Here is an 18,353-nt window from a genome sequence, read left to right as displayed (position 1 = left end):
AGTTACAGGTGGTTCTGTTGCCCATGTATCTGCTGCCCGTGTCCTTCCAAGTGGAAGTGATTGTGGGTTTGGAAGGTGCTGTCCAAAGTTCTTTGGTGAATTTCTGCAGTGCATCTTGTAGATAGTACACACTACTACTGAGTGTTGGTAGTGTAGGGAGCGGATTCTTGTCAATGTGGTGCCCGTCAAGCGGGCTGCTTTGTCCTGGATGGTGTCAAGCTTCTTGAATGTTATTGGAGCTACACTCATCTAGGTGAGTGGGGAGTATTCCATCACACTCCTGACTTGTGCCTTGTAGATGGTGGAGGCTTTGGGGAGTCAGGAGGGGAGTTACTCACTGCAGTGTTCCTAGCCTCCAACTTGCTCTTGTAGCCACTGTATTTGTATGGTAAATCCAATTGAGTTTTGGTCAATGGTAACCCCCAAAATGTTGATAGTGGGGGATTCGATGATGGTAGTGCCATTGAATGCCACAGGGCAGTAGTTAGATTATCTCTTATTGGAGATGGCCATTGCCGAGCATTTGTATAATGCAAATGTTACTTGTACTGTGTGAGAATCAAGGTATATACATCAGTCAGTCTAGTTTTGGTGTCGACCCCCAAAGTAAAAGCCAAAGTCAAGAATACTACCTCAAAGAAGCATGAAAAGCATGATTTTAACCATTCAACAAGCTTGTCTTTGGCAGGCTGTTCTGCAAATGATCATTGTAACCAAATGAGCAAAGTCTATTTCACAACTTGCTTGAAAAAATGTATTCTGTATATGCTTTGTCTGTACATGATTTTTATTTTGTGGCACACAGTGAAGGCTATTAGTGGTGGGAATGATCATTTCAATTCCACTTTGATTTTGGTGTGCTGTGATTGACCACTCCTCAGCCAGATGGAAAATGAAATGTTTTTGTACACTGGATTTCACATGCTAGTCATCTTCCAGCTGTGACTGTTTAATGAGATGCTGCCACCTACTAAACCTTTTATGCTCTGGTTCATATCAAGCAGGAGCTAGGTGCACATTCCTGCAGTTCCCTTCCAAGTTGAGGTGGATTTTCATCTCTAAGTCAAGCTGGGTCAGAGGTGAATAGAAGTCTGTGTCAGCTGTGGCTCAACTGGTAGCACCTGTCTGTAAATCGCAAGGTTTCAGGTTCAAATTCCTCTCCAGGTTTTCAGCACATAAATCTTGGCTGATAATCCAGTGCAATGCGGTATTAATATTTCAAATAAATATCAAAATACAAGATTTTACAAAGCCCCCATCAATTTATTGAACATTATATAATGTTATTAGTTCAAAGTAAAACTGTTAAAGTACAAATTTTCTACATGTTTGGCGACTGTTTTGCACTTTCCTAGCTGGTTATTATTACGTGGAAGCAGTGTGAATGAATTTTGATCATGCATAATTGCATAAAGGGCTTCAGTCATCAACAAGACCACCTATAGAATTTAATCTCCCCCCTCGAATAATTGCTTCTTCTGTTTAGGAGAGAGTTTGGTCTAAACATTTGGTGTATTGGTCACACCTGAGACTTGGATCATGCTTCCTTTTTCCTAATTCTATCCACAAGGTGTTAGTTTACAATAGTTAGAGGTTCCATGACTGCCACTGTCCTTCTGATCACTTAATGGGGGAGTCATGTTAATTTAAGCATGCGTAGGACATTGTTTTCCTTCTATGTGTTCAAACAATCATAGCTAATCCTATCCTTGACTTGATGTCTGCATGCATGTTTTCCAGCAGGAGCACAAGTATTATCATGTCTCTTCCACCCTACCTCCTTCAGACATGGAGATGCAATTTAGCATTCCCATCACTGTCCTAGCAAAGTTGACAAAATATGACATTTAAGACCTCTGTTTTGTTTACTGCCGTGCCCCATCCTTTGCAAGATTTTAAAATTACCTGAAACGTGTTTTACAATGATTAAGTTGACATGGAGCTGCCTTGTGTTCACTCTTCTGACTCACTAAGTTGAAATTAATACCGATGGATAATTTATAAAAATGGTAGTTTACAACTTAAATCTCGCTGAACGGAGAGAGACATATTGCCCCAGGTTTTGCCTTGCACTCATAGGGACAAACATAAAATTGCCAATTTCAAATGACCACAACAATTTATATTATAGGGGAAAAGGTTGATGATTAGTTAGTAAGTCAACTTTGGTTTGCTGACGTTTTGTCAAGGAGAAGGCAACAAGGAACTATAAACTCCCCAAATTCCCTGGTAATTCAACAAGGTGTAAAACTTTGTACTCAATCAGCCCAGGCTTGCAAGACCCAAAATAAAACATTTATTGATTTGATATGATTGGGCAACACTAACTGAACAATCCTGAGAATGCTTTAAAAAGCTACTCCAGCAACCATTTCAAGAGGATCAATTCTGTTCATAATGTATATATTTGTGTCTGGTAGAAGTGACATATATTTGTATGCAGGAACTCATTCTCTACAAACATAAAGAATATCTTCAAGGCTTGCACATTTTAGAATTACCCAGGAGCGTGGGGAACCTATAGTTCCCTGTGGCTTTTCTCCATACAATGTCTCAGCCAATAAGAGTCAACTTGCCACCCAATAAGCTCACTCTTCTCCTTAAGTATAGATATTATAATTCCCTTGGACTCGTCTGGACAAATAGAAGCATGCCAAATTTCAAACAAAAAGCATCAGCAACATTTTTCTTCTTTCAGAGAAATGGTGCTTAAATAAAACCTTGTAAAAAGACTTTATTACCTTGCATTTTGTGCACCACAATTTAGAACCTTTAAAACGAGATGTCTTTCTCTAGCATTCAAAAGGTTTTCTTGAGTTAGCTCTGCTGCAGTCCAGGTTATGTATTTGTATTCTAGACTGAGAATCTGCAGCAAATACTGTAATGGAAAATTCCCTGCATTTAATTTCTTCTTTTGATTGCTTAACGTGTCTAAATTGACAGGCTGAATTCAGTGAATTGTCATGTTTTAATTTGAATGGTTTTATTCCAAAGGTGGTTGATAATTTATTGGATATTATTATACTTAATTTATTATTTTAGAAACAAACAACTGCCAAAAAGGCCTGCACTCAGCCAATTCCATTTACCTTCGCAACATCCAGGGGAGCCAAATCAACTCAGCCTGTGAGCACAGATCATAATATGCGAATGACATCATCTGCAATAACCAAGAAAGAGTTGGCTGAATCTGAGGGAAGTTATCTAGTCGGTGCCAATAATGCAATCGTAGCTACAGATCAGAGTGTAGTTGAATCAAAACCTATCCAGACCCAAGGCTGTAAGCCGACAGTTCACCAAGAGTGCAGAGACTTGGGTTCTAGCATTGCAATGCTGAAGCTTGACCAGAATGAGATGGCAAACAAAGAAAACGAGTAAGTATATAAAATAATTTACTTTTCTCTCTCTCTCCTCAGTATTTATGAAAGGGAGCAGTAAATCAAATATACCATAATCTACTTAACCAGTATTTCATAAGGCTTTATCATTAATTACATCTTTCTAAAATTAGTTTAAGGTGTAAAGTCATGTAAAAGGCTGATTGGTAATAAATTGGTGGAATGTTGTACTATGACATGCTACTCTTTTTCCAGATGTATATGCTCTTGTGAATGTTGGTTAGGTCAGGTAGCTAGACTTTGATGCAGAATGATGCTAATGGTGCAGGTTCAATCCTTTTCCAAGCTTTGATAGTTCATGAAGGACTGCCTTCTTGTCTTGTCCCATGCTGATGTGATGTGGTGCCCCTCAAAGTAAGTCACCACTAGTCTCTTTCTAACAGAGAGAGATGCCTCTAGTTCTCTTGGACCATGGCTAATTATCTTCTGTTTCCTGCACAAGCTGACTGCAATGTGGTCAACAGGGCACAAAGAGCTAATTCATGTACTGTTAGAACAAATTAATTAGTGAAAATACAAATGTGAACTTTGATCTGCTGTAAAATGAATTGGAGGTTGACCTTGTTGATTCACAGTTTGTCACTTTGTTGCCTTCAGCATTTTAAATTATCCTCCTTTATTTTTACAAGTGAGCCTAAACAGGTAGATTGTGAATCTGTTCCTGAACTAATAGCCAGAGAATAGAGTCCATTGCCTTCTAATTGTGTAATTGGGAAGAGGGTGATGTATCAATCTTCTTGAATTTATTTTAAGCAGATAGAATGGCTTCAGCCAAACTGCATGATATAAAGTTTAAAGCACAAACCTATATCATTCTTATCTTCCATAGCTGGTTATTGTATGAGAAATATTTTTAACATTGTGGAGTCCTCAAGTCATCAACAGCATTCAAAGACCTTAAGCTTCTGGTCTGTCTGGTTTAGTACTTATGTTAATAATGGAGTTTCACTGTTCTTGGCTGTCTCCAGCTTTGTTCCTTGCCAGGCAAATATCACTCCATGTAAAGCCGAGAGTTCCTACATTCAGAATTCAGCACCTGAGATCAAGCCACCTTTGCCACCAGAAAAAGCAAAACTAGAGGTCCTACGGACTAACACCATTCAACCAAATACAGGTATTTGGAATAAATACTTCAATGCAATCTCAAAGAAGGCAGAATGCATGTGGGGACATGTGTGATGGACCCATTATTTAAATGGGTGACCCATGTAACCTCCAGTTGACCCAAATATACAAAACTGAAGTTCATTTTCATTAGGATTGCCCGTCCTTCATTACCAACAGATGTGATTGGCAATGTGGAGAGAAGAATTGTGGAAGCTTTGCCCTATTCCCATGCTGTGACATCCCTTGAGTCACAACACAAAAGTTGAATAAAAGAGAAATTATATTGCTTTTCAGTTGCCTTTAGGAAAAGCATAACTCTTGCTTCATGCTAATTGTCAGTGTCATTCTCTTATTGCTTGACTGAAGGTGTGGCTGTTTTCTGTTCTGCAGAAGAAAAAAAATGTTCAGTGTTAATGATGAGTTTAAAATTTAAAATCCATTATTGTGGTAAATGAAAAGATGAAGCAAGAGTGTAAAATTGTATACTGTAAGCTTGCTTTTAGAATAATAATATTGATTAAAAAGATTGATTTCAATTGTCAGAAGGTCTCTCCCATTCTGAGTCCTTCAGTCTCATGGATTGCGACATAGTCCTGGAATCTAGATGAGGAGAAAGTGAGAACTGCAGGTGCTGGACATGGAAGTTGAGAATGTGGTACTGGAAAAGCACAGCAGGTCAGGCAGCTTCCGAGGAGCAGGGGAATCAACGTTTCGGGCATGAGCCCTTCATCAGGAATGAGGCTTGTGGGCCAGGGGGGGCTGAGAGATGGGGGGGTGGGGTTGGGGGTGAAAGGTAGCTGGGAATGTGATAGGTAGATGAAGGTGGGGGAGAAGGTGATAGGTCGGGGGGGGGGGGGGGTGTTGTGGAGTGCTCCCCCACCTTCATCTACCTATCACATTCCCAGCTACCTTCTTACCCCCGCCCCCCCCCCCCCCCCCCCCCCCCAACCCCCCTCTCCCATTTATCTCTCAGCCCCCCTGCCCACAAGCCTCATTCCTGATGAAGGGCTTATGCCCAAAATTTGATTCTCCTGCTCCTCGGATGCTGCCTGACCTGCTGTGCTTACCCAGCAACACACTCTCACTGGGATCAAGATGAGTTGAACATTGACTGAAAACTTGTGGCTCATTCACTACAAAAGTCTGTGTGTCTAATAAATGGTAAAATTGCTCGCAATGCAAATGTAATAATATTGGTATGGGATATTGACTTGAAAGTTTCAAATTCTAAATGTAATTGATAGGCTTTGCATAGATAACAAACTGAAGATAGCATAATAAAACTACTTGTCCGATGCATTAAAAAATTCAGACGGTAAATGATCTAGTGGAAAATTTCCAAGTCATTTTGGCATAATTTGACCATCTAATCAGAGCACAATTTTGTGGAAAAATAGGGCAAATGTTGTTCATGCCAAGTTCCACCTCACATTCAGTTCTTTTCTCATTCGTTAATTTGCCATGGGCTTTTTGGGCCTTCCTGTGATGTGTCAGCCAAGTTCAATGTGACCAGGTTTTCATATTATAATGAGGGCCATTGGCACTACAGCATCTGGTTTCCTGTTTTTACAATCCCATCATAAGGTAAGTAAAATCTGAAAATTCAATTAGACTGACTTGTGAGGATGGGACCCAATTCCTCACCCTTTTCCCCACAGTGAGAGCTTTTTAGTGTAGGTATGATACGTCGTCATTATTATAGAAGAGCGGCACAGGATGGAACAAAGGGGAAATGGACAGAATTTACTGCACGGTCCATCTGAACACATCTCTTTCACCCCAGCGTATTACTCCACTTTCCCCTTCAAATAAATGAACATTTTCTCACCCACCCTCTCATTCTACATTGTAACAAGAAATCAGTCATTTTATTTTCTAATCAGCCTGTTAGAGATGTTATGACACACCCCTGGAGCAGTAGGACTTAAATCTGACCCTGCTTAATCTGTTCAGAAATACCTGTGGAGCAGGTGAGACTTGAACCCAAGTCTTCTGACCCAGAGGTAGGGACACTACCATTGCACCACAAGAATCCTAAATGAGAGGAGACTCACATGCAATGTTTTTTTAGTCAACCTGTTCATGGATGTAATCAGAGATGGTTGACCTTCTCATTCTCTACAGAAGAGATATGGATCTTGGCTGGCTGTCCTTTCATGACAACTGATCACTTTATATTGATGTTATTTCTGGACTGACACCAACTTTCATGTTTCACTGTAATGCTAGGCCTTCCCTCTCAGAACACTGAGTTCCTATGGCAGTATCAAGTGAGTGACCCCAGCTATTGTCCTTCCACTGGATCCTTGATCTGTGTCCATTGATCAGTAAGATGGCTGAGTTAAAGGCAGCTAACAGCTTCTGACATTCCTGAGAAACAACAGACTGCATTGCAGCTGTAATGGTCTCCCCAGCCACCAACACTGATATCTTGATAAGATGGAAACACCTATTGTCTCTGGCCACTTTTTAGATGAGAGCCTGCAATAAAGTCCAGTGAACCTGACACCATCTCCATTGGTCCATTGTTCTGTAATTTGGCCAGCCTGCTCTATCAGTCTATGCTAGATCATCAAAATGAAAGAAGTTGTCACTGACAGCGCTATTGAGTAGCCCTTGCTCAAGGAATAACCTTGTTCTGTGAGTGATTTTTTTAAAAGTATATTGCTGAAGACAAGAACTGTTGACTCAACTCTCACCTTTTAGTGTTGCACATCCTTGGATAGTTACTTGAGAGCCTTTATGCAGGTATGCCATTAGCTGAGGATCAGTGGATAGCACTCATCACTTGAATTAGAATTAGCTATGCATATAAGTCTTCCTCCAGAGACTTCAGCACAAAACCTAGGCTGACACTTGTTACAGTACTGAAGAAACACTGCACTCCCTGAACTCGCCTTGTTCAGTCCAATTTTAAACCAGAACCCCATCTTCCCCCTCCCTCCACCCCCCCTGATATGGAGGGCATCTCTCAGATGAGAGAGCCTATGCCACTATTTTAATGAAGAGCAGGGAAGTTCTCATGTATTCCGGCCAATATTTCTGTCTTAACCAATATTAATAAAACAGATTGACTGACTGTTCATTATTGTTTTGCTGTATTGCTTTGTGCAAATTGGTAGCCGCTTATTTTCTGCATTACACCTGTGACTGCAAATGTGTTCTATTATTCACCGCATCCAGTTGCAACAATTGATGTTTATGGCAAGTGGGCTCAAGGTGGGCTTGCTTGTGAAATTGCAGCATTTTGTTCACTTTTTATGTACCAGCTTGCTGTTTTGTTTGGCTGTATGTGACTTCTGCTAGTAATTATTGCGCAAAAGATCAGTGAAATATAAATCAAATGATTCATAGGCTTAGGTATTCACCAAGATGGATGGCTTGGACTTTCTCTTTGTTCACAGATTGATGCCAGTTCCATTTGCAAACAATTACTTATGAACCAAACATACCAATTCACTGCTATGTGTGGGGTATAATGCCTTCACTAATAATCCCTAAACAAATTGGAAAAGAGGTGAAAATAGCTTGTGTGTCCTCCCATTGGTTAAATTATTCTCCATTTATGATACTAATGTGTAAAGATTCAAACTATTTTGGATGAAACAATTCACTTTGCTCGACCCTCAAAGTAATATTGCGTATGGATGACGGAGTTTGAATGCAATATCAAATCAAGAGTCGTACTGAATGCCATTGGGTGTCATGTTCTTTTAAACTTGTTTTTAAAGGCACAATAGCTCACCAAATGTCAGATCTGTTTATCATCTGAATACTTCGATTTCCCACATGCATTTGTCTTTCACATTCATGATGGAATTTCTTATTCTCTTTACGTAATGAGATATTAGAAGCAGCTCCCTCATCAAGTTGCAAAGTTATTCACGGCAAGCATGTTCTACATGGCTCTTCCCACAGCTGAATCTGCCGTTTTGTAACCATTTCGATTTTTAACCCCAACTATTTTTAAAAATTATCAATTTTCTTATTTCTCTCACATCAATCATCGAGATAAAGTGATGTTATCTGTCCAAATGACCCTTTATGCTTCAGATTCATGTTCTGAAATCATTTTACAATGTAAATTAATGTACTCTGGAATTCTCACAACAAAGAGACAAAAATGTGTTTCTGGCTGTTTTATATTATGTAGGCATTAAGATTGATAATTCAATATTCTTCTGAACCTCTTGAGTTGCATTATGTAGTGTAGTCCCAGTATGCTACACTTCCAAAAGTGATGTAAAATTTGGTGTTATGTTTCCATCATGGTGATTTGAAATAACTATTTTTCTGTATAATTGTAGACAATAATGAAGATTTTGTGAATAATCCAATGGCTCTACAGAGCATCCTATCAAATGTTGGACTTAATGCTTTTAATGTAACCAACCACAAACTCAGTCTGGCGCACACAATATCCATGAAAATGAATAGCCAAAATCATGAGCCATCTAATCCAAAACCAGGTATTTTCCCCATTTTTGGTATCCCTTTTAAGCAACTTTTGAAATTTATTTCAAACTCAGAACATTGTTTAGATTGAAAACTGTAAAGTGACCATGGCTGTAGGTTTTATTTCATTATGTGGATTCTCTTGGTGTAGGTAATAACAATGATATGGCACTTGGGAATGCCCCATCAACTCTTGATGACAAGAATATTTTCAGCAACCTCTGTGGCAAACCTAGCATGACAATACGAGCCCCTGAGAAGGACAGTGCACTCCATTGCAAGTATCCTGCGCAAAGTCCATATGTGGTAGGTCACTTTGAAAAGAATGCAAAAGGTGTTTGCTGCAAGAAATCGCACATTCTATGTTTATAAGCATTTTATGTTATGTTGGTTGGAGATCTTTGTCACAATTACCACTTGTACTGATTTACAAATGCTATTAAAACAAAAACTTCTTAGCAAAAAATAAAACACTGCTATTTTGAACTTTACCAGAGCTAGTGACCAGGGCTACTCAAGTAACCGTGGTATACAATTTTAGCAGCGGTTTCTTTTGGCTCGTGCATAAGGCCCAAGACCAAGCTGTAAAACAAATCTGTAGCAAAGAAGGGCAATTATTATGGGGAGCTAGGATTCCCTGAAAACAATGTTGAGTTTGTGGTAGGCTTGATTCTCAATTCTACATGAGCTCTGTATTAAGGTGTTGGTGGAATATGGTTGATTATAAGACATTGGACTTGCAATATAGAATCTTTGAGATGGTTAGCATGCCACAAGTCATTCTTCCCCACAAATGAGGGACATTTCTTGTATAGCTGATGAGGTGATTTTAGAATTTTATTTCTCTTTCATTCATTGATTGGATGTGGGCATCACTGGCTGGGCCAGCATTTATTGCCCATCCCTAATTGCCCTTGAGAAAAATGTGAGTGAGCTGCTTGAACTGCTGCAGTCCATTTGTTATAGGTACACCCACAATGCTATTGGGAAGCAAGTTCCAGGATTTTGACTGACTGCTGATGAAATGAAGAAAGACTCTGTGTTGCCCGAAAAGCCATTACCAAAAAGCTGGACTGTTCAATATGGCGCTTAATTTGATTCAGTTGCAAGGAGCTGAAAACATTTCTTTTCTGTGTCTCCAATAAGTATAATTAACATTTCTTGGGGTATGAAATGTACCCGTACTGTACTTAGCATCTGCTATCATTCATTTTTTTTTGTGGCTTCTTGCTGTGAAGTACCTGGTACATGCTATCCATTTCAGGAACTGTGCTGCATTAAAACACTTGTGGAAACTCTGTATGTAAACTAGCTACCATGTTTTCTACATTACAACAGGAGTTACATTTCAAAAGTACTTAATTGACTGTTAGTTGTTTTGGGACATCCTAAGATTGTGAAATGTGGTTTAAGTATCTAATTTTCTTTTTGTCTGCATCTACTGATCAACTGGCAATTAACTTCCTTGAAAAAGAATTTCTTTGTAATTATATATGGGAGATTGAAAGAGAGACCATCTTCTGTAGCACTCATTCAATCTGATACCATGCAGCTTGTATTGCTTCAACACACTGTTAATGATTGAACAACTAACATGTCTCACTACTTCAAAAAAAGACATGTTGTTGAAGTTTGACTCATTAGGACAGAGTCGAAAGAATACAAAATCCCAAAGGGGACAAATATTGTCCTGAATGAGAAGAGGGTGCTGATTGGTTGGTAGAGGTGTTGCCATGGAGAATGTACCAGGGAACAGTTTAACTACCAAGCTTTTGTTTAAATTCAAGCACTGCAAGTCAACTCTGATTCTTAAAGGCATGAAGTCACTGAGTACATGAAAGTGCACCTAGCTGATATAGCACACATCTTGAGTGATTTTCACATAGGTAAAAACAAGGACTGCAGATGCTGGAAATCAGATTCTAGATTAGAGTGGTGCTGGAAAAGCACAGCGGTTCAGGCAGCATCTGAGGAGCAAGAAAATCGACGTTTCAGGCAAAAGCCCTTCATTGGGATTTTCACATGCAGCACAAAAGTCTGGTAGCAGTGCAAGGCCTTGGGATCAACCCAGACATACATACCTGTCTTAAAAACAGAAAATTCTGGAGAAACTCAGCAGATTTGGCAACATTTGGGGAGAAAGAACCAGAATTACTGTTTAAAGTACAACTTGACACTTCAGAGCCGAAGGAAACAAGTTGTAGAGAAGTGATGTAAATTCAGACTAGATGTTAATAACAGACTATAGGTGATCTCTGAAAGCATAGTCATGAATACAAGACACTAGAAGGAGGTGGGAGGAATAAAATGTAGGACAGAGATCATAGCTTGAAATTATTGAACTCCAATGTTGAGTCCAGAAGCCTGTAAAATGCCTAAGTGGAAAATAAGGTGCTGTTCCTCCAGCTTGCATTGGGTTTCACTGGAACACTACAGTAGTCTCGAACAGAAAATGTGCACTTAAGAGCAAAATGGTGTATTAAAATGGCAAGTAACTGGAAATCTGGGCCATTTTTACAGGCGCAACATAGGTGTTCTACAAAATGGTTACTTAGTCTGCATTTGGCCTCAATGTTGAGGAGACTGCATTGTGAGCAGCAAATACAGTCAACTAAGTTGGAAAGTAAATGTTTGCCTCACCAGGAGGGGTGTTGAAAATATGCTTCTATTGTATTTTTCTGAGCAACCTTGTTCAAAAACAATTTGTAAAAATGTTTTTGGACTTGTGTAAGAGCAATAACCTGTCTAGATGTGTCCACTAATGTATGAGCTACCCAAGACACACCAAAAATGATGCTCCTTTTTGTCCTATCATGTCTATGACTGGTTCTGCACAACATGAATTGGCTAAATTGTTGAGTGAGTTGCTATGAATAGTTTGGGATGGACTTTCCACAGAAATGGTAGAGAGTTCCTTCACCTTCATGAAGACAAATAAGGGCATGCAAATTGATACCAATACCATTCTTGTGTGTTTGTTTGCTTTTGATAACCTATTTGCTAGTATACCACATTACTATTGTCATGGTGATTGAGACAATTGTCTGTATTCGTTGAACGTATCAACTTAACTCAGGCAGCTGAGTTCAGTTTCAATGACATAATCTATGCATGAATAGATTGTGTTGCCATGGGATCCCCTCTCGATACAGTTCTCAATAACAACGTCGTTGATTGCCACAAGAAACCTTGTATCGTGAGGCACAGACAACACTGGGTTAGTGTCTTCCCAACTGGCTCCCAATAACTCTGAAATTTACTGCATGCAGCTTTATTGGTATTTAATGCTAGAAAGCTACATTCTTCGCTATCTAAATTCCAAGCCTTGGCTTTTGCCACATTATAACAAGGTTAGCTAGGTGGACGTGACAGGATATGAATTTCCTGATTGGGACAGTTAACTGGTGCAATCAGGAAAACTTGGCTGACATATAAACAGGAGTGTCAGAGATTCTGCTCATTCTCGGAGCTGGCTCTGAGGGAGCTGGGTCAGTGTCAAGGACTTTCCACCTGTAAATAAAGTATGACCTGGTGATGGAATACTGGCCTCTGAAGTTATTTCAGTGGCAACGAGAGAAAAGTACGGTCCTAAAGAAATTCACTTGCAATAGTTATCTTTTGAGTTTTATCAGCATTTCTGGCATCATGCTATTATTTGGGAAGGTTGACTCGTTCGATTCTGCCATCGAAGATTGGGCCCAGTATGTATTATTTTTTCCGGGCAAATGACATTGGGGCAGATGAAAAGCAACAAGTAATTCTGACAGCTTGTGGATCCACAGCTTTTTCAATTATTAGGAGCCTAACTTTCCCTGAGATACTAGGTACTGAAACCTTTTTTCAAGAATTGACAGATTTAGTTAAGGAATATTACAGCCCCAAGCTACCTCTGAGACACTACTGGTTCGACCCTGCAATTTGAGAACCAGGGGAATCCATTTCGAGATTTTTGACTAGATTTAAGACAACTACCAGAGGCATGTGACTTGAGAGAACAAACAGAACAGCCAGGGAATTCCTAGCGGCATCGCACTCATCCACAGATTCAATCAATAAGCACATCAACCTGGACCCAATATACCGGCCACTGCAGCGGACAGCTGAAACTGACAACCGGAAGCGGCAGATTCAAACCAATACAAATGCCGGAGGAAAGATCACAGAAGCGCTTACAGGACGCTCCCAAGCACTGAGGATGTCACCTAGACGGGGACGAAACATCTGCAACACAAATTCCCAGCTCGGCGAACAGAACCACAACAACGAGCACCCGAGCTACAAATCTTCTCACAAACTTTGAGCATGTGACTTTGATTTAACCCTTAATGAGATGCCGAGAAACTGTTTGTTTGGTACGTGGGATTAATGATGTAACCATGCAAAAGCTTCTACTGCACTTCAAACAGTCCCTACAACTGGCTTTATCATTGGAAAATGCAGCAAGTGGACCATATGAGTTATAGGGTATTCTGATGGAAATGACACCTTTGCCAGTTCAATTGAGCTTTGGGAACACCACTTGAGGTGAAAGCAGTTGCACAGCCTCACTCAGGAACAGATCCTGAACAGAGGGGCCCACAGCAAAACCCCAAAACAAATCCGAGCCTCAGCCAAATGGTTAACATTTTCTTTAGGATCTGGACTGGTAAGCCATTGTAGTTGCTGCCAGTATGTGAATTTGAGACAACAAAAGAGTCCCACTAGACCTAAATGAAGTAAGAGAACTCATAGGCCAGTATCCAGGAGAGTGCACACCCCGGAAAATCCTCCTACGTCTGGTTTGGAACAGTTAAATTGCTTAGCAACGTCCAAATCAGAACCAATCAAAATAAACATCTGTTTAAATGGTCACCCAGTTCTAATGGAGATTGATACCAGCGCAGCTGTATCAGTGATTACAGAACCAGTCTTTAACAAAATTCACTCTGGATTCCAAACCTTAAGTTTGCGCAAGACCTCGGCTAGACTGAGAACTTATACCAGGGAACCTTTACAGATGAAGGGTACAACTTTGGTTCCGGTCTCTTATGAGAAGCAGCTGGTTTCGTTCCCACCAATTGTAGTAAAAGGCTTGGGCCCTAGCTTGATGGAGTGAAATTGGTTGAGAAAGATTCACCTTGATTGGCCCCACATTTTCCAATTAGAAAATGGCTGCCTGAGTGAAGTCCTAATTAAATACTCCAGAAGCTTTTCAGGAGGTTTTAAGGACTATCAAAGGAGCCAAGGCCACCTTATGTGTTGACCAGGAAGCAATTCCACAATTCTGCAATGCCCGCGCAGTGCTATTTGCCTTATGGACAAAAGTAGAGTCAGAAATCAGGAGGCTGGCAAGTGAAAGAATCATCAAACCAGTGCAGTTTGCATAATGGGGAGCACTCATTGTACCAATTATGAAGCCCAGTGCGTCGGTTTGTCTTTGTGTGGATTTGAAACAAATGGTAAACAACTTTTCACAGCTGTATAAATACCCAATCCCTCGCGCAGAGGATTTATACACAATGCTGGCAAGGGGAGCTGTCCTTCATGAAGCTAGACAAGCCATGCATACTTGCCGGTGTGAAGGATGCCTCCAGAGAGGGTACAGAGTATGCTGAAAGGGGAGAGTGACCAGCAAGAGGTAGTTGTGCATGTTGATACCAACGACATGGGCAGGGAAAGGGATGAGATTCTGTCAAGAGAATATAGGAAATTTATGCAGGAGGTTAAAAAGTAGGTCCTTGAAGGTAGTAACATCTGGACTACTACCGGTGCCACATGATAGTGAGAGTAGGAATAGGAGGATAGAGCAAATGAATGCATGATTAAGGAGCTATGCAGGGGGTGAGGAGTCACGTTTTTGGATCATTAGGATCTCTTCAGGGGAAAAATGACCAATTTAAGAGGGACGGGTTCTGCCCAAATTGAAAGGGACCAATATCTTTGTAGGGAAATTTGCTGGTGCTACTCGGGAGGCTTTAAACTAGTAAGTGAGGGTGGGGTGGTGGGAACCAATGTGTTAGTGAGAAAAGGCTGAGGCTGGTACAATGGTTGAGGGGGAATGAGTCAAATAGTCAGGGCAGACAAGAGCTTGGCAGAGAATGAGGCAAGACTGGTAAATTAAACTGCATTTACTAAAATACAAGAGGCCTGACAAGACAGATAAACTTAGGGTATGGTTAGGAACATGGGACTGGGATATCACAGCTTTAACAGGGACATCTCTCAGGGATGGACAGACTGCCAGTTTAATGTTCTAGGGTATAGATGCTATAGGAAGGATAGAAAGGGGGCAAGAGAGATGTTGAGGGTGTGGTGTTCTTGGTTCAGGATAACATCATTACAGCTGTACTTAGGATATTTCTGGAAGATCATGCAGTGAAGCTAAATGGGCGTAACTTAATAAGAAAGGGATGATCACCTTGTTGGAATTGTATTATAGAACCCCCACCCCACCACCACCAATAGTCAGCAGAAAATTGAGAAGCAAATTTGTAAGGAGGTCTCCGACATCTGTAAGAGTGTCTGGGTTGTAATAGTAAGGAATTTTAACTTTCTAGACATAGACTGGGATTGTCATGGTGTTAAGGGCTAGGATAGGAAGGAATTTAAGTGTGGACACACAAACTTTCATTTTCAATCTGTGGATGTGCTTACTAGAGAAGGAGCAATACTTGACCTTCTATTGGGAAATAAGGCAGGGGAAGTGACTGAGGTGTCAGTGGGGGAGCACTTTGGGGCCAGTCACCATAATTCTATTAGTTTTAAAATAACTATGGAAAAGGATAGACTGGATTAAAAAGGTAAAGTTCTAAATTGGAGTAGGGCCAATTTTGACAGTTTTCGACAGGAACTTTCAAAAGTTGGTTGGGGGAAGCTATTCACGGGTTGGGAAGTGGGAGGGACAGTTGGGAAGCGGGAGGCGTTTAAGAATGAGATAATGAGAATTCAAAGACAGTATGTTCCTGTTAGTGTGAAGGGCAAGGCTGGTAGGTTTAGGGAATATTGAATGCCTAGAGAAATTGTGGCTCTGGTCAAGAAAAAGAAGAAGGCAGATATTAGGTATCAACAGCTGGGATCAAGTGAATCCCTCGAAGAGTATAACTGCAGTAGAAGTTTACTTAGGAAGGAAATTGTGAGGGCACAAAGGAGACATGATATAGCTTTGGCAAATAGAGTTAAGGAGAATTTAAAGAGAATCTACAAATACATTAAGGGCAAAAGAGTGTGGCTTTGTGTGTGAGAAATCTTGTCTCACTAACTTGACTGAGTTTTTTTGAAGAGGTGACAAAGAAGATTGATGAGGGCAGAGCAGCTGACATTGTCTATATGGCTTCAGCAAGTGTTCAACAAGGTTCTGCATGCCAGACTAGTTAGTAAGGTTAGGTCATATGGGATTCAAGGGGAGCTGGCCAATTGGATACAAAATTGGTTTGAAGTTAGGAGACAGAGGGTCGTGGTAGAAGGTTGCTTTTTAGACTGGAGGCCTGTGACCGGTGGTCTGCCACAGTGACAGGTGCTGAGTCCACTGCTTTTCATCATTTATATCAATTTGATTTGGGTGTGAATATAGGCGTATGGTTAGTAAGTTTGCAGATGACACTAAAATTAGTGGTGTAGTGCACAGTGAAGAAGATTATCTCAGACTATAATGGAACCTTGATTAGATGGGCCAAAGGGCCAAGGAGTAGCAAATAGAGTTTAATTTAGATAAATGTGAGGTGTAGCATTTTGGTAAGGTAAACCAGGGCAGGATTTATACAGTTAATGGTAGGGTCCTGGGGAGTGTTGCCGAACAAAGAGATTGAGGGGTGCAGGTGCATAATTCTTTGAAAGCGGAGGTGTAGGTAGACAGGGTGGTGAAGAAGGTGTTCTATATGCTTGCCTTCATTGGTCAGAACATTGAGAATATGAGTTGAGATGTCATTTGCAGCTGTACAGGACATTGGTGAGGCTACTTTTGGAATACTGCATTCAATTTTTGATTGCCTTTCAATAGGAAAGACATCGTTAAACTTCAGAGGGTGCAGAAAAGATTTTACAAAGATGTTCCTGGGACTGGAGGGTTTGAGTTATAGGGGGAGGCTGAACAGGCTGGGACTTTTCCCCCTAGAGCATCGGAGATTGAGAGGTGACCTTAGAGGTTTTAAAATCATGAAGGGCATGGATAGGATGAATAACCAAGACATTTTTCCTAGTGTGGAGGGAGTACAAAACTAGGTATAAAGTGAGAGGGGAAAGATGTACAAAGGACCTGAGGGATAACTTTTTCACACAGAGAGTGGTGCATGTGTGGAATGAGCTGCCAGAAGAAGTGGCGGAGGTGGGTATAATTACAAAATTTAAAAGGCATCTGGATAGCTATATGAATAGAATGGGTTTAGAGGGATATGGGCCAAGTGCTGGCAAATGGGACGAGGTCAGATTGGGATGTCTGGTCAGCGCAGACGAGTTGGGCTAAAGGGTCTGTTTCCATGCCATGTGACTCTGACTCTAAATCTACTAATAACCCAGAGTGAGGTTGCCAGCAATCAGTGGCCCAGGGCAGAGCATGGTGGCAGTCAGTGGTCAGACCATGTGGAGGGCCTCTGTGTTGAGAGAGCCCTTTGAGAGAGACTGTGCTATTTGTCTTTTTTTAACTTGCTTCTTGTTTCTCCGACTTTTATGGTTATACTGTGTATAGCTGTAATGTAACTGTTTTTTCTCGTCATTTCTCTATTCTGTAACTAAGGATTGTCCTGAGGTACTCTGTACCTAAGAGTGCCATGTGTTGGTGTTTTTGTTACACTGTAAATAATCTGCAACTGAAGAAACTGTATCTAGGTACCTTTTGTACCTAAGATGGTACTATGACTTAGAAACTTTTCACTGTACTCATTTCAGTACATGTAACAATAAAGCTCATTGAATTCAAATGCAAGCTTTAAACATTTGTACAATTCCCTGTGTTTTTTTTTGCATAACTATTCATGTTTCAATAGGCACACTATGCTTGTAGTGGATGCTAGCAATCAATGGTATTTTCTAGTGAAACTTGCAAAGATTTGATTTTCTGCAAAACTATATTTTTTGGGATGTTTTCCTGCTGTTTTCTTTTCAAGAACAAAAAGTGACTGACTGGGAACAAGTATAGTTACCATTTTTGTTCTAACTTTGTTTTCTCACAGATGGGAAGATCATCATACATGCCCTGCAATCGTCCTACACTTCCTCTTGCCTGGGGCCGTGCCTCCTGCATAGCTAAGCTGGGTACCAGAGGTAAGCTGCTGTAAAGAATTGCTATATTCCATGTGTAAAATGTGATATGATGGATTGGGAATAACAGTCCATTTTTTTCACAGCCTCATCCTGAACCATCTCCTTAGTTTTCTTCTTCTTCCATTTTGTTAACTGTCTTGACTTGTCGACTTGCAGAAG

At 40.5% G+C, this 18,353-nt stretch overlaps 1 protein-coding gene across 1 annotated transcript in view; it reads left to right on the top strand.

The window, feature by feature from the left end:
• The window catches only part of LOC132805813 (uncharacterized), a 47,918-nt gene that overhangs the window by 5,557 nt on the left and 24,008 nt on the right, over nucleotides 1–18,353 (top strand). The window contains exons 3-7 of the mRNA XM_060821098.1: nucleotides 3,043–3,374; nucleotides 4,367–4,512; nucleotides 8,813–8,974; nucleotides 9,112–9,266; nucleotides 18,104–18,194. Of these exons, the coding sequence (XP_060677081.1) occupies nucleotides 3,043–3,374; nucleotides 4,367–4,512; nucleotides 8,813–8,974; nucleotides 9,112–9,266; nucleotides 18,104–18,194 (886 nt within the window). The remainder of the gene's footprint in view (nucleotides 1–3,042; nucleotides 3,375–4,366; nucleotides 4,513–8,812; nucleotides 8,975–9,111; nucleotides 9,267–18,103; nucleotides 18,195–18,353) is intronic.

The sequence above is a fragment of the Hemiscyllium ocellatum genome, chromosome X (genome assembly GCF_020745735.1).
Source record: "Hemiscyllium ocellatum isolate sHemOce1 chromosome X, sHemOce1.pat.X.cur, whole genome shotgun sequence".
NCBI classification, from domain to species: domain Eukaryota; kingdom Metazoa; phylum Chordata; class Chondrichthyes; order Orectolobiformes; family Hemiscylliidae; genus Hemiscyllium; species Hemiscyllium ocellatum.
Note: the sequence above shows the minus strand (reverse complement) of the source record. Positions and strands in the feature narration are given on the sequence as shown.